Genomic DNA, 15373 nt, shown 5'->3' on the forward strand with positions numbered 1-15373 from the left:
CAATTATTCATAAATTGTCATAAGCAAAGAATCCTTATTACAAAACCATGTTTAGCGTCATTTCAGCTAAATTGTACAAAAGGTTCCCACTTGCCCTTAGAAGGTAGTCTGATAGTTTTGATTTCATTATCCCGGCTGAGCCGTTATGATTTCACATCCATGCCAGTACACTGTCAATTAGATTTATGGTGCACACAGTAATTAAAAATCCACAAATATTTCTCCAGAGACTGGTTAGGCTACATGATATGCTAAATCTACTTGTTCACTCAAATGCTGCTTTAAAGAGATTTGGGGGATTCTGATTAGAAACAAAAATCAGTTGTTTGGCATCAAACTCAGAAATGGCTCAACTACAGCTACAGGGGTACTAAGTCTGGATAGAGATGTTGCAGATTAACTTTCTAATACATTGTCTAAGTAGCCTGGAAAGAAAAGAAAAAAAGCATCTGGACTTCTTTAAGTTGTTTGAAGACATTTCACTTCTCATCTGAGAAGCTTCTTCAGTTCTATGGTCAAATGGTGAAGAGTCCCAGATTTAAGCCCTATGGGAGTGTCCCCCCCCCCCAAGAGGGACATGGACCCCCTATTGATCCTCTACCTAATCACACGAGCCAAGGTGTGAAAACGGGTGTAGGTCACCATCAGCCAAGGTTTCAGATGAACTCATTGTGAAACCTAGCCCCACCCTATCATGTGATTTCCTGAGGTCAAAGGACTCTTGTTTTATGGATTTCAAGTCTATTGTAATTGAAGCATTCACTCTTTTATACAACCAGCAACTGTTTAATTCATTTTAACTTCAGGGAAAATGCTCACTTAGTCTGCTAGGCAAGAAGTTTCAGCAGCTTGCTCGTCTGGAGCATTCAGGTTCTGCCGCAATCTTCCCAGAAGCAGATGTTCCCACAAATTCATCCCAAGAGAAACTGACAAAAATAAATTTAAAAATCAATATCAATAGGCCTAGGATGGGAAATGTTAACGTTCATGGTAATAATGGGTGATGATTTGGGCAGTAAGACAAAGTTTACTTGTTTAAAAGGGTTGCCAGGAGAAACATGGCAACACAGCTTAGGTTTGCAAAACTGCATCTGAAGAAACCACAAGACTTCTGGAACAATGTCTGGAAAAGGGATACCAAAGTCTTCTACCAGAATGCAGAGTACAAACTGTCAAGCATGGTGGTGGAGGCCTATGATCTGGGCTTGTTGAACTACTCTGTACACCAAAGTATTCTAGAGTTAAGAGGCCATATGTCCAACAACTAAAGTTTAGCTGAAATTGGGTCGTGAACGACCCCGAGCCAGGTTTGCTGCTAAAAGATGGTATAAAAGCTATTGAATGATGGGGTGTCCTGTGAAAACTTTTCCCCACAAAACTATAATTTGTTTTGTTTTTTTTCTTCAAATAAGGAGGATCAGACTAACAGCACTGAACAACTTTTCACATGAGAAATATTGATTAGACCAGCTTCAATCTGACCTGGTCAGTTATACCTCGACTCATCCAAGAGGAATTTTTAGTTGAGTCACTCCTCCAAACGCCAACATGTATCTCAGTGGACTGGGAGTACAAAACACTCATGCCTCAACTATTCCATCAAGCTGCAGAGGAGTTGACTATCAAGCAAAACACAAATGTTTCGTTTCAGCGCTGACTTAATATGTATCAGCGCGATAACGACAGCGATGCCCTTTACTGTTTTTCCCTTCCCATGTGCGTTGCCACCAGAAGAAAAATGACCACTCTCAATCACATCTTTTATTTGTAAGGCACCAGAGACGCTTCCTTACTGCTAAAAGGTTGATTCATTCTCAGAGTACACAGTTGCTTGTTTACATCTTTTTTTTTTTTTTTTTTTTTTGTCCCGGGTATTTTGAAATGAGACTGTGTTTGTAGACACATTTAACAGTTTTTCATTTGCACAGAAAAAAAAAGGATAAAACATTTACAAATCTAGAAAACAAAGTTAAGTGTTACAGCCTACTGAGAGAGAATGAATGGAAGAGAAAACAGGAGAAAAAAAAAAGACAGGATATACAACATTGTGCCTCTCGTAGCGTAGGCTTGTAATGCACGCGTACAACAACGAAGTCCTCCATGATACACACACATTAAAAAGCAGCTTTGAAACATACAAAAATGCTTTAAAAAATATGTATATTGATATATTCATATGTATACAAATTGGCCCTTCACAGCAAAACAAACACACATACCATTCACATGTCTGAGTTTTGCCAAGGGAGGATTTCTACAGAGGCTGACGTCAGTATAAAGAGTGCTAATGATTAAATGATCTGTTCTCGCACTCGATATATTGAAGTCAGATCTCCAGGGAGGGAGATACTCCAGCTCCCCAACACTTGCACAGACAGGAAGAAGAAAAACAAAAGGAGCAGTGAGCCACAACTTAAGTGCTTTTCAAATTAAAACAGAGGGAAAAGGGTTATGCTTGGACATTAAAAACTGGGTTATCAAAGCTCTGGAAAGCACTCACATTACAGGGGGGGGGGACAGCTGACACACCTGCAGTGTACCTGTGGTCAGCATACAATCATAAAAACGAAAAGAGAGGAAAGCAATAATGTGACTGAATAAGACAGATAAACCTGGGGCTGTTTCCATGCTTTTTATAACCCATAATAAATCACTGGAAGAGCACTGCTGCCCTCTGCTGCCTAAAAAATTAACATTTCTCAGCCATAAACTTGAGCTGTTCACCAGTTTTATACCACATACCAACTGCAAACATTATGCATACAAGTTTTCATATATAAGATCACAAAAATGGGAAATTATCAACACGCATATAACCTCCTGGGTAGCATTTTCGAAAACGGTCATCTTCATTTTCTTAGATGTCACTTGAATCATTTCCCTATTATTATCGGTTAAAGTTGAAAACATCTGTGAGCAGCTGCTCCTTTTCAGATATAACAACATAAAAATCCAACAGTCTGCTTTTACCTCTAGGCCTGAACCTGCACTACTAAACTAGCAGGTTTGGAGTTGTTGAGTGTGTGTAGCCTGGATCGTATTTACTAAAGATTCATTTTACTGTTATCGTTTAACACTGATCAACTTTTAGTCTAAATTAGTCTAACATGGCTAAACTACCAAAGAATGCCTCCTGATGTTTCCAACATCAATACACTACATTTAAAACATATTATAGTAATTGTAAGCCACTTCAAATTACATTCACCAGCCACCTTATTAGGTACATCTTGCTAGTATTAGGTTGGAATACCTTTGGCTTTCAGAACATTTGTCATTGATTTAACAAAAAGCTGGAAACTCTGCTCACAGATTATGATCCACATCGACATGACAGCACCACACAACTGCTGCAGATTTGTCGGCTGCACTTCCAGGACACGAACGTCCCGTCCCACTGCATCCCAAAGATGCTCTATTGGATTGAGATCTGGTTTCTCTGGAGGGCGTTTGAATAAAGTAAACGCGCAGTACTCTGGGAAAAATCCCAGTAGAACAGCAGTTTTGGAAATACTCAGTTTAGCCCGTCTGACACCAACAACCGTGCCACGTTCACGGTCACCTTTCCTCCCCATTCTGATGCTTAGTTTGACCTTCATGTGACTGGTTGGAAGTGGTCAGCTGAACTGCTGCTCTTTAACACTGCAGATCCAATTCATTTTAATCATGCTTCTTTCAACAATAACATTTTGATATCTTAATAATCTATATTAATGAATGAGTCAAACGGTTAATTGCTATTTGTACATAACATCCTTATTTATATTAAAGGTGATAAAGCTATTTAAAGCTATACTGCTCATCTTTATTATTATTATTATTATTATTATTATTATTATTATTATTATTATTATTATTATTATTATTATTATTAATGATAATAATAATAATAATAACAATAATAATGAAAGTGAATTACAGCTCTGTTCAATAATCACATTTGTCAGAATTCAAACAAAACTGGGAGGAAATGACTGTCCAACAACAAGAAATTATACGTGGGAGCTGATCACAGGTAGAAAAAGCCGAAAACAAAATCTCACCACATCTCCATGATGGTAACAAAGCTAAAAGAAGTCACTCTCATTAATACAAAAACAGCATATTAAATTTTTTTGCACATTATCTACATGAAAAGCTTGCTACCCATAGTGTATAATGAAGACAGTAAGTATGTGGTTGGAATACAGCTCGTGTTTCAAAATGCTGAGAATGTCAGGTTTGTGTAGTCACAGATAAAAAGAAAGGTGGTACTTAACGCAATCTCAGCTAAAACTAAAAAGCTCTGCTAACCTATAAAAACACAACGCTTGGCTGTATGTCAAAACCACACTGTTTTAACATTTAGATCCTATTTTGGGATCAATTTTGTGGACCCGCAGGGGGAAAGGGCAGGAACAAGGGGGGGGGGGGGGTCAAAGGAGAACACAAAAGGTGCTTAAAAGTAAAGTTAAAGTGTTTTCTTCTTTCCAATCACATTCACTCTAACACACAGGAATCTTTATGTTTTATAAGAACCTGTCTCAGTTTACAAAAACAAGATGAGTTGGGGGTTTTTTCAGAGCATCTATTCTTATCATTTAAAGACGCGGGGTCCATGATCTTTTGTCAATGGTCCACATCCCATGTGGAGCTCACAGGGGCAGCTAGGCCTACCTACTACATATTAACTTCCAAGTTGGCTACTTTACCATTTGTACAAACCAACGATCTTTCTGAAATTAAAAAAAACACAACTTGATTTATGTGGGACTAATGCGCACACAGCTCTGGTAATGCATCCAACGGTTGGGAATAATGAAGAACATAACACTTAACAGAGTAAATTAATGGAATTACTGACAAAACTGCTCCAGTTAACGTTTTGGAAAAAGATGATTTCATTTTAGCAAGTCGTGAGCAACAGCGAAGCAGTATGTGGGGAGTGGAGTTGTTAAAACTGCTTTTTATGACTGGCAGACTGCATTGAGACTCAATCAGAGGGACTACAGAGGACGTGGAAATAAACACTAAACAGATCTGATAACAAAAAATGGAAGAGAAAATAAATCTGACGGTTATCTACCAGGGTACTGCTATTGTGTTTCCTTCTTAGCTCTCTCTCCAAATGGGAAAACATTTATCTTGATTTAAGCCTAACAACAGTGGCTTGAACAAAATTTTTTTTTTTTAAAAACCCCACACATCTATTAAAGTCTAGAAGCCTGAACCAAGTCTATTACCACTAAATAATAAGAACATTTACTCTCAGCCATTCAGGAGTTTCATCTTCAGCACTTACAAAAGTTTAAGCTCGGTCCTTTTGCTAATCATCCTTGCAATTACTCTTCTACATTGACACTCAGTAGACAGGCCTCCAGACACCCTTTCCTTTTTTTGTGACATTTATTACACCCCATACCATCCTTCTCCAAACCTCCTCGCTCTTTCTGCACTAGTCTGACTTGTCTCCATCATCCCCTCTAGGTGCTCTCTCTGCGACATCTCTGGCCTTGTCCTCCTTCGCTACCGGGGGCTGGCCGTGGGAGTAGTTGGCCAGGATGGAGGAGAGGGACAGCAGGCCAGAGCTGGAGGAGACGGCGGGCAGAGTGGGTGGGGTGAGGCCCAGGGGAAGCGGGGCTACTGGCAAAGCCAGGCCCTGAAGCTGGGACAGGTGTTGCACCTGAAGCTGTTGCTGCAAAAACAACACATTAGATAATATAAGTTTACCATCTGTAAAAAAAAGAAGTGTGAACACTATAAAACTAGTGTGATTAGTTATCACACTTGTAGCACAAACTCCAAGCACGCAGGACTGTGGTGATCATTATGCTAAAGAAACCCAACGTGGCATTTTATCTCTGTTTCATATCTCTATTTCTCCAAATTTGCAGAAAGCAAACCACACCACATCATTTATTCTCTTGCTATTAATACGGTTAAACAGAAGTGACACAAAAACAACAATGTGGTAAATGTTGTTCACACAGCCAATAGAAACCTGACAATTAGAAATAAGTGTTCACAGACAAATTTCCATCAAAGAGGGAGCAAAACGGGCCCATCCCCAGTCAAAATTACCTAACCAGCATGCTACGAAGCAACATCTGGTGGACATTACAAATGACAAACTCACACGTATGATGGAGTTCATCTCAGGAGGTGTGACCTGCTTGGCTCTTTCAATAGCGCCCATGACTTGTTGTTGATGCTAAAACAAAGATCACAAGTTCAGAGACAAATACGCACAAGAAAAGCTTCGACAAAAACAGATTTCCTCTTTAAAACAGAAAGTTGGAGTAAAAAACAAAGAAAAGAAAACTTTCTCATCAATATTATGAGAACATACACGCATCGACCACTTTGGGCGATTGTGGCTCAAGAGTTGGGAGTTCGCCTTGTAATCGGAAGGTTGCCGGTTCGAGCCCCGGCTTGGACAGTCTCGGTCGTTGTGTCCTTGGGCAAGACACTTCACCCGTTGCCTACTGGTGGTGGTCAGAGGGCCCGGTGGCGCCAGTGTCCGGCAGCCTCGCCTCTGTCAGTGCGCCCCAGGGCGGCTGTGGCTACAATGTAGCTTGGATATGTAAAGTGCTTTGGGGTCCTTAGGGACTAGTAAAGCGCTATATAAATACAGGCCATTTACCATTTGTTCCACACACTAGTTCAACTGCTTGCTAACACAGCCAATCACAAGGCAGCATTGGGCATTTAGTTATGTAGACATGACCAAGACAACCTGCTCGAGTTCAAACTGAGCATCATTTAGAGGAAAAAAGGCGACTTAAGTCGTGATTGTCGGTCTGAGTATTTCAAAAACTGCTGATCTACTGGGATTCTCCCAAACAATCGTCTCTAGGGTTTACGGAGAATGGTGGGAAAAAGAGAAAATATCTAGTGAGCAGCAGTTCTCTGGGCCAAAATGCCTTGTTGATGCCAGAGAAGAATGACCAGACTGTTTCCAGATGGGTCCAATCTGGTACTCTCAACGTGTACCAAAATAAAAGGGCCAGTGGGTGTAAAGTTTAAGTAAAAGGTGAATCATTACCTCCTGTGACAGGTAAGGCAGCACCTGAGCACAGATCCCATTTAGTCTCTTCACTATTTCAGCCTACAAAAGAAGAAAAACAAAAATGGTCAGACCAACACACAAAGAAAGCCGGGTTACTAGACGGATGGATGAATGAAGACGATGATTACCTGTTTGTGCATTTCAATGTTCAGCCCGTAGGACATTTCATAGTACTACAGTGCACAGAGGATGACAAGTAAAAGATTTAGAACACGCCTACACAAAGACACGCGCACACACAACAACCCTTTTTGATTAATTACTCTCTCTTTCATGTATGCATTTTATACTCTATTTTGAGATGTGTAGTCATTTTTTATCTGTGCCTCATCATGCAGTGAGTAAACCTGAGGATTTCTGCATATCTATTGCGACACTATGAGACTGTGGTGGGAGATTTAAAAACTAAATATGCAGCATACCACAGAAATGAGTTACCACACTTACCATGATATAGTGACGCTGCATCTCTGACTTTTCAGAAGCCAGCTTATCGCACTCCAGCTTCAAACTGGGTAAGAAGTGTAGAAATATAATATGAGAAAGAGCAGCTCGAAAGCAAAATGTATGTATTCATCCTGTTTGGGGATAACTGCACTTTGGGGGAATTATACTAATTCCACAACTTGTCTTGTTTACTCTGAGCTAAGCTGACAGCCTGCTGGCTTAAGCTTCATGTTTAGAATACAGACATGAGAATTATATCAATCCTCTCATCTACTTTTCAGCAAAAAAAGGGCATTCAGCATTTACTGTAATATGAAACCATTTGTTTAAATAACCTTACAATAATAAAATGAACATTCCTTAAATATATTTATTTACCGGATACCCATATCTAGGACAAATTCATGTTGTTTCACCAAAATCTAGAAGGGGCAGCGGTTCTGAAAACAGAAGCATGCCTATAAAATGACAAAAATGACTTTGAGGATCGTTTGAGTGAAGAAAGTAAGTTCACTAAAAGCTGACTGACATTATGAAGTCCATTTCTGAATAATTAGCTGCCTTAAATGAGGCCATTTCACAAAAGACAGTAACAACAAAACACTGCAGGAAGAAAGTGTGTGACTTATATTAGAGATTAAATTAGGTGTGTATGGATGTGTTAAATGAATACCTGTGGTACTGTGCTTGGAGGAACTGGAACTCGTCCTTGATGCGGTCACAGGAATCAGAGGTGGTGAACTTGAGAGGTTGGCTGGACTGAGAGGATGCCTAAGAAACACAAGAAGGTGTCTGGTTGATTTTCAGCTTCGAGAAGGCAACTTAGAAATTCTAAGAAAAATCATCATCCTTTACATGAACATATGAGAGCTCCCTGCTGCAGAGCATGTGTGTTTTAATGAAGGTTTGTTTAGGTTTGTTTGAAAGCAGCAGTTTGACCTTGCAGATTAACCCTTTGAGAGGATAGCTAAAAGAAAGCTCAGACTCAGCTGTACCATGTACACACAGACATGCGTCCTACGATGTACACATGTCTGTGTGCACATCATAAAATGAGATAAAGAAAGTAGCTGGGTGTTTGATTAACAGCACACAACTGTGAATTGTCTACAGACAGTCACAGCTGTCTTAAAGGTACGGATATGAAACATCTGTCTGAGCCACAAAGTGTGTTGATTGAGGAAATGTGTTTACAGAAGTGTGTCCATGCTGACCATATGTGAGAGGTATTTAGAGGCTGCATTAGAAGTCCGGTTATGTATAGACTACACTTAAACCAACAGTCCAAAGCTGTAATCCATGGTTTATCTGGTTCTTTAAACCTCATTACTCTCTAAATAAGTGGCACAAGAGCAAGAGGTTTCCAGCCGGATTATGGGATTGAAGAGAGAGGCCCGATGCAGCCGGTTACATGGAGATCACAGAAATCACAACTCTGCACGAATGCGACCAGTTTCAGGTGTGCAAAAAAGAAGTGATGAAACTGGCTAGATCGGAAATGGGTGAACCTGCAGTAGCAATGAAACGATCAGCATTAGCTCAACCTGTAGGCATAAAACAATAAGTCAATTCACTGATTGAGCTACATGTTTTTGAATTTGACAAAAAATGGAAAAGCTCCAAACGTATGAGAATGTGTAACGGTAATTGAAGGAATCGCTAGGCGGGTCTGGAGAAGTAAAACAGAAGCACAGCATGCAAGTTGTTCCATGGTCACGTTCAGAGAGGAAAGACATATGACACAGCCCACCCCCCTCAGAAAGAGGAACAGCAAAGAGCAGTCACATGTTGAAACTAGCCAACAATCATGCACATGTTCTTTTTTTGAACAGAACTTGGCATATAAACATATATGAGGCTGTATGCCAGCTTTCTTAATTTGTACTTGTTTCACATTCACTAATAGCTATTGCTAACTATTAGTGAAAGTAGATACATCTGTCTACATTTAATATACCATTAAAAATATAGTTGACTAAAATGATTTGAAACTAACTGAATTTAGATTTTGTTTAAACAAAAATGCCAGGCACACTCTGGTTTGAGTTTCTCCAGTATCTTTGTTTTTACATAAAATCTGCTCCTACCTGATTTTTTTTTTACAGTAACTTAAGCATATTTAATGAATTGGTGCATAATTTTACATTCATACTATGAATATTTTCAGACAATCGTGTACATGTACAATATCAAAGTACATAGGAGCATTCGAGCCCTGAGAACCTCCGAAGTACTCAGAAGCTTTGGAGCCTTCATTGCTTCTCTAAGAATTTCTCTTCTTCATAATGCCAAGCCCTTATCTGTCGACCTGCTTCTATCATCAGACTGTGAACAACAGCAATGACTGAAGATCTTAGTATCGGATACTTGTCATTTCTACAGGGCCAGGACAATGACTGGCACAGAATGTCTAGATGAATATCTTCATTCTCTTCTTTTCATATCTAAAACTGTGCATCATAATAGGCAGTGGTCACATACTGATCAGTGATACCTTTAACATTGCTGCTGTTTACGCAATAATGTTGCTCATGTGGACAATGGCTATACATTCTTTTCAGCATTTCAGCTTTCATGTACTTCAGACGTTATGGGGGCTTAAAAGTGCCTTAAAAATTATAACTTATTTCAACCAATCTGTACGCACTTCAGGGGATTTAACTCAGAAAATATCGAGTATGAAAGTAAGATTTTCCATGGCTTCAATTGAGGTTATTGAACAAACACAGGCACACAAAATCAGCTGATCCTGAGGAGGGCCAGGTGGGACATATTTTTTGTAAGAGTCTGACTCTGCACAACAAGTAATGTGCCATTTGATCTAGAAAATAATCAGTACATTTGTAAATAATCACACTTTTATGTACTCACACATTTATGCACTTATTGTTACACATTATTATACTAATACTAGCAATTGATCGTTTTAAATTAAAGTGTTAATTCCCCAAAGTCGCCAATAAACAAAGTCCTATAATAGTTAACAAATGTTCAGTAAAAACCTGCCCTATTTTCGCAACATTTAAAGTATATTTTCTCAAAATGAATGCATGCTTAAATGTGCGTTGTGGTTTGCTGCAAGTAGCAAAAGGGGTGTTAAAACCGTCTAAACAACGCACAACATCACTCCAACTTTCTCGGTCTTAAGAGAAGCTAGCTAACGATAGACTGTGTCTGCACATAAGTGAGCCGTATAGCTCGCCGTTTGTTCGAGGTAAAGAGCTAAGCTGCCACAGTGCCTGCACTGTGACGATGACAGCTACCTGCAGGAAGCAGCGATATGTATCAGCTGTGTGTTGCTAGCTAGCGTTAGCTCAGTTTCCACCCGGGGAGAAGTTCAACCGGCCAACTTACCGAGTGCCTCGATTGAGGAAACATCATGTCAGCAGTGTGTTTCGCCGCCTTTCCTCTGTCTAATCGAACTACCAGGCTAGCTGGCTAAGCTAACGTTTCCCCAGATGTTATTAAATGACTGGAGACGCTATTCGCACTTTGTACTCTGTCATCCTTTAAAATAACGTTAGCTAACGTCAAAGCAGCAGGAGCCTTAGGTCGTCTTCTAGTCTTTGAAGTAAAAAAAAAACCCGATACTTCCGAGGAGTAATTTGTTAACAAAAATAAAAGGTTCTTCAAAGCAACATCAGGCGTTTTTGAGTTTTGTTTTGCTTTTCTTTATTTGGAATAACGCTAATGCTATTCCTCCCCGGGGAAACCCTGGATGTTGACACATGAGCCCCTGACTTTCCTCGGCTTTGAAGAGAAGAGCAGCATCACGCGGAAAACAAAGTGAGCCGCGGAGGAGCGGGCGCCCCGTGTGACACAGAGCTGAACTGATCGGCTCGTGGCTGCAGCCAGGGCCGGAGACAGGGGGGCTGGGGCCGGAAAATAAGGTCTTAGACCCGGGACTGAATTACTAAAAGGGCTCCCAAAAAGTCACAATTTGTCTAGGTTTGTGTCAATAGATTTTTTAAATTAAATTATTTTTTAAAGAAACATTTGTGCTGAAATTTAGCATCTACAAAGTTGTTTTTTATTTCATCTGCAAAATGTACAGTACTATGCAAAGTCTTGATCCCATCTAACTCCTACGAGGATATATACATGTCACACTGTGACATTTCTGGCATGCTTCATTCAACTAAAGGAATATGAACAAATTGTGTTTTTGTGACAGGCTTTGAGTAGGAAGTAAGTAGCAAGCAGAAACAGCTTACCACTTGGGGGCGCCAATCTCTACACAAGGTGAAATTGTTAAATTAGAAATTACTGAAATTGACATCATTGCCCAGCCTTGACAGACAAATGTTGTTCCAGAGTTTTTGCTCAGTTTCATATTTCATACTACAGTGGTCTGATTTCATTCTTGGAAACTTTTAAAGGATGCCATTGTTGAATTATGCTAAAACATTGTGCAATTATGAATGTGTAATAAAACAACATAACTGACTTTTTGGATCTTTGTGACTGAAGTTGAAAGTTTCCACTTTAATCACATCTTGACTGTATGATCCACTTCGTTGGTGGTGTACAGGGGCAAAATTACAAAACATCTGCCACTGTTCAAATACCTAAGGACATAACTGTATTTAAAAAAAGGCTAAATGTTTTTCTGAAGATGGAATGAAGCCTTTGGTTTATATCTGCAGCAGCTTTACTGCGACTACAGGTGGAATCCCATTTATCCAACCTTCCTCCCATTGGTCCTCAGGATTTTAACACAAGTTCTATGGCTGCATGGACAGTCCCTCTGGAGGTTAGGAATGCGGCCTTCCACTGTGCACAGACTTCCTTAATATTACGCTGAACAGCTTTTGGCATCTTACAGTGAAATCAGAATATGACATAGGAAGGTTTAAAAAAAAAAGAAAAAAAGAAACCACAAAGGTTTTAAAATCTAGAAAAAAAAAGTGAATGTGGTCATTTCACTGTCCAACATAAAATGTTCATTTTCATCCTAAAGAATAAATGAAGACATCTAAACTGGGATTTCTGCTACTACACTGTACAGGTTCCAGACTTAAATCGTATAGAAAATCTGTAGAGAGAGTTGAAGCATCAAGTTGCCTTACAGCAGCTAAGAAAGCTAAAGGATTTAGAGTTTTAGTAAAGTCTCTCAGGTTTGCACACATCTCTCTTGGGTGTTTGGAGGAAGAGCTCTCACCTGACATGTGTGCAAACCTGGTGAACAGCTACAAGAAAAGTCTTACCGCGGTACTTGTCAACAAGGGTTTTTCCACCAAGTACTAAGTTATGTTTTGCTTTTTTTTTTCCTGAAAATTTGTAGGTAACTAAAGCCACAACATTACTGTAACATCAGGCTGACTGATTTAACTCAGCGGTCACTGTTAGAATGTTACATTATTAGTTACATGTGACAAAGCCACTTTGCTGCCACAGTAACACACTTGCACATCACGAGGAAAATATTAATCAGCTGACCTGCAGTAGTTGTGGTAAAAACACATTGCTTAAAGGCTTTTCCAAGCATGACATGGGTTTGCTCTTCTAAACTCTACATGTTAACATTGGGATGGTTTTCCTACAGGGAAGTCTTCATTTGAATCAGGCTGAATATCTATCTTCTTTATCATCATCATCATCGTCTTCTAGGGATGTACAGTCCCTAAAAACCTGTGACTGGTCAAAGACCCCAGGCAGGAAACCCATGTACCTATAATCCTGAGTAATAATCTGGGTTCAAGTTTGTGACACTCACCTTCTCACGATCCCATTTAACCTACATAGTCTTGTCTAACAAAGCCTAATATGCCCCCAAAAATTAAGTAAGGAAGAAAAATGAATCCAGGTCATGCTCTTTCAGATCTCAAATAAATACAGACTACCCCGGCTTTAATCATCAACTTGACATTACCAATCAGAATTCGATTTTTATTCAACTGAAGATATAAAACCCACGCAACACATCATCAGCAAGTATAGGAACAAATTTATTTCAATTTAAAACAGATACCTTGTCATTATGTTTCTCTCTTAGAAGGCGGCAATGATCATAAGTCATGTTCATGTTTGAATGAGGATCAGGCAACAGTGGTTGAAACAAATACATGAAACACAAAAAAAAAAAAAAAAAATATGGCAAGAGTTATGTAAATCAATAAATTGATAATAACCAACTGACTGAAACCCCTTCGTAAAAGGGCTCTGCTTCAGTGAAAACATCCAAGCCCTCACTTCCAACACAAAATAAACAGCACATGCAATTATAATTACAGTTTCTTAGAAAACAGCAGATTATCTCCTAAATCTTCGATCTTAAATACAGAATAAAGTCTTCGTGTGTACTTAAATCATGGATCCTTTTAGTCTCTGGTGTGTTTTATTTAAAAAGGGGGACCATCTCGGGTGGTGGCCCTTTTGATAAATGACCACAGCGTTGGCACTTGGAGAGAGAGCCTGGCTCTAGAGAGAGTGGGGTTGGCACACTCAGTATAATACATAATTTACATTTGGTTTACATACAAAATAAAGAGAAAGAAAACAAACAAAACAGCATTTTATACACACACCACTACACAATTGACCTTCGGGTTTCACTTGAGTGAGGGAAATTAAATCAAGTGGTCCTAAAATAGTGTTCTGGTAATGTCTTATCATACAGAGAAAGAGGAAGAAAAAATAAATAAATCACCAAAAAAAAAAAAAAAAAGGGGAGGGGGAAATATTTGAGTATGCACCAACTTTACACTGATGTCCAAAAGATACGTTTGATGCCCCTTAGTCCAACAACGAGCCCATGGGAAGGGGGCGCCACACAACCCTGATCGCCCAAACGTGGCAAAAGGAAAACCGCACAGGGCCAGGTTTACCATCTCTTGTTAGTCAAGGCAATGAAAGGCAATAAATAAGTGTTGTAGTGAAAACAGTCCTTTTTTTTGTTTTAACAAGTTAATGCTAAAGACAGGATAATTATTTATCATAACAACTGCCCTCCCCCTTTCCCGCTCATATGTTGAGACAAAAATGTGTCACAAAAATAACATGCTGTGCAACGCTGGCCTGCTAACAAACCCACACCAATAGCCACGTGGCCCTTCACCATGTGCCAGAGTTGAAGAGTCAAGTTCGAAATGGTTCGTCACCAATAAAGCGAGCTGCACTCCACACACAGTAAATAATAACACAACTACTGATAAATACTTGGGGATTTATACAGATTTAGTCATCCCACTTCATTTCCTCCTTAAGACAGCAGACCAAATAGTTGGCTGTCACCACAAAAGCAGGGTCATTTTCAGCAGACAGAAATGGCCATTAAGAACCACACTGGTGTTGTTTTTTCTTTAAATATATATGTATACATTAATGTTCAGACATTATTTCACCACTTAGCACTTTTGAAGCATACCTACATTTTAAGTTGAACTACTGACTTGTGTAGCCTTTGGTTTCCGCTCATTTAAAAGAAAAAAGAAAAAGAAAACAAACAAGTCACTTCAGAGAAACTGTAAATTTCCACAGACCTCTGCTCTTGGATAGTGGATGAGGATTTCAAGAAATTTAAATGTTAAGGGGCTTTAGAAAAAAAGTTCCCACTTCTCAGGGAATATTTAGTGTTGTCTATGTAATTACATGATAACGCAGCAGAGTCTGACAATGCGGAAAAGTTGCCCAAGTTTATGTGCCCAAGTCCATGATTTAAGAGGTAGCTATCACACGACAACAACAACTTCTACGCAAAGAAAGGCCGAATTTGGAGCAAATCAGACCCCTCTACTGGCTTCAGCTGACAGTAATGGCTGCCTAGAAAATCAACGTCTAAATGTGGACAGGTGAAAATATGCGCACACGCGCGCACACACACACACACACACACACGCACACAAAAAAATTAAAAATAAATTCCTGGCTATCATCTAT

At 39.4% G+C, this 15373-nt stretch overlaps 1 protein-coding gene across 1 annotated transcript; it reads right to left on the reverse strand.

The window, feature by feature from the left end:
- Positions 1-1746: 1746 nt before the first annotated feature.
- LOC146552274 (TLE family member 5-like) lies at positions 1747-11288 on the reverse strand. Its single transcript, XM_085257427.1, has 7 exons — positions 10850-11288; positions 8169-8266; positions 7496-7559; positions 7177-7221; positions 7025-7087; positions 6116-6190; positions 1747-5674 (listed from the first exon to the last, which is right to left on the reverse strand). The coding sequence occupies exons 1-7, from the start codon at positions 10874-10876 to the stop codon at positions 5435-5437; spliced, it is 612 nt and encodes a 203-aa protein (XP_085113553.1). The 5' UTR covers positions 10877-11288; the 3' UTR covers positions 1747-5434.
- Positions 11289-15373: the final 4085 nt, after the last annotated feature.

The sequence above is a fragment of the Mchenga conophoros genome, linkage group LG19 (assembly GCF_057382185.1).
Source record: "Mchenga conophoros isolate Kocher_MC1m ecotype Shallow Benthic linkage group LG19, M_conophoros_male_GT1.1, whole genome shotgun sequence".
In the NCBI taxonomy this organism is placed as follows: Eukaryota; Metazoa; Chordata; class Actinopteri; order Cichliformes; family Cichlidae; genus Mchenga; species Mchenga conophoros.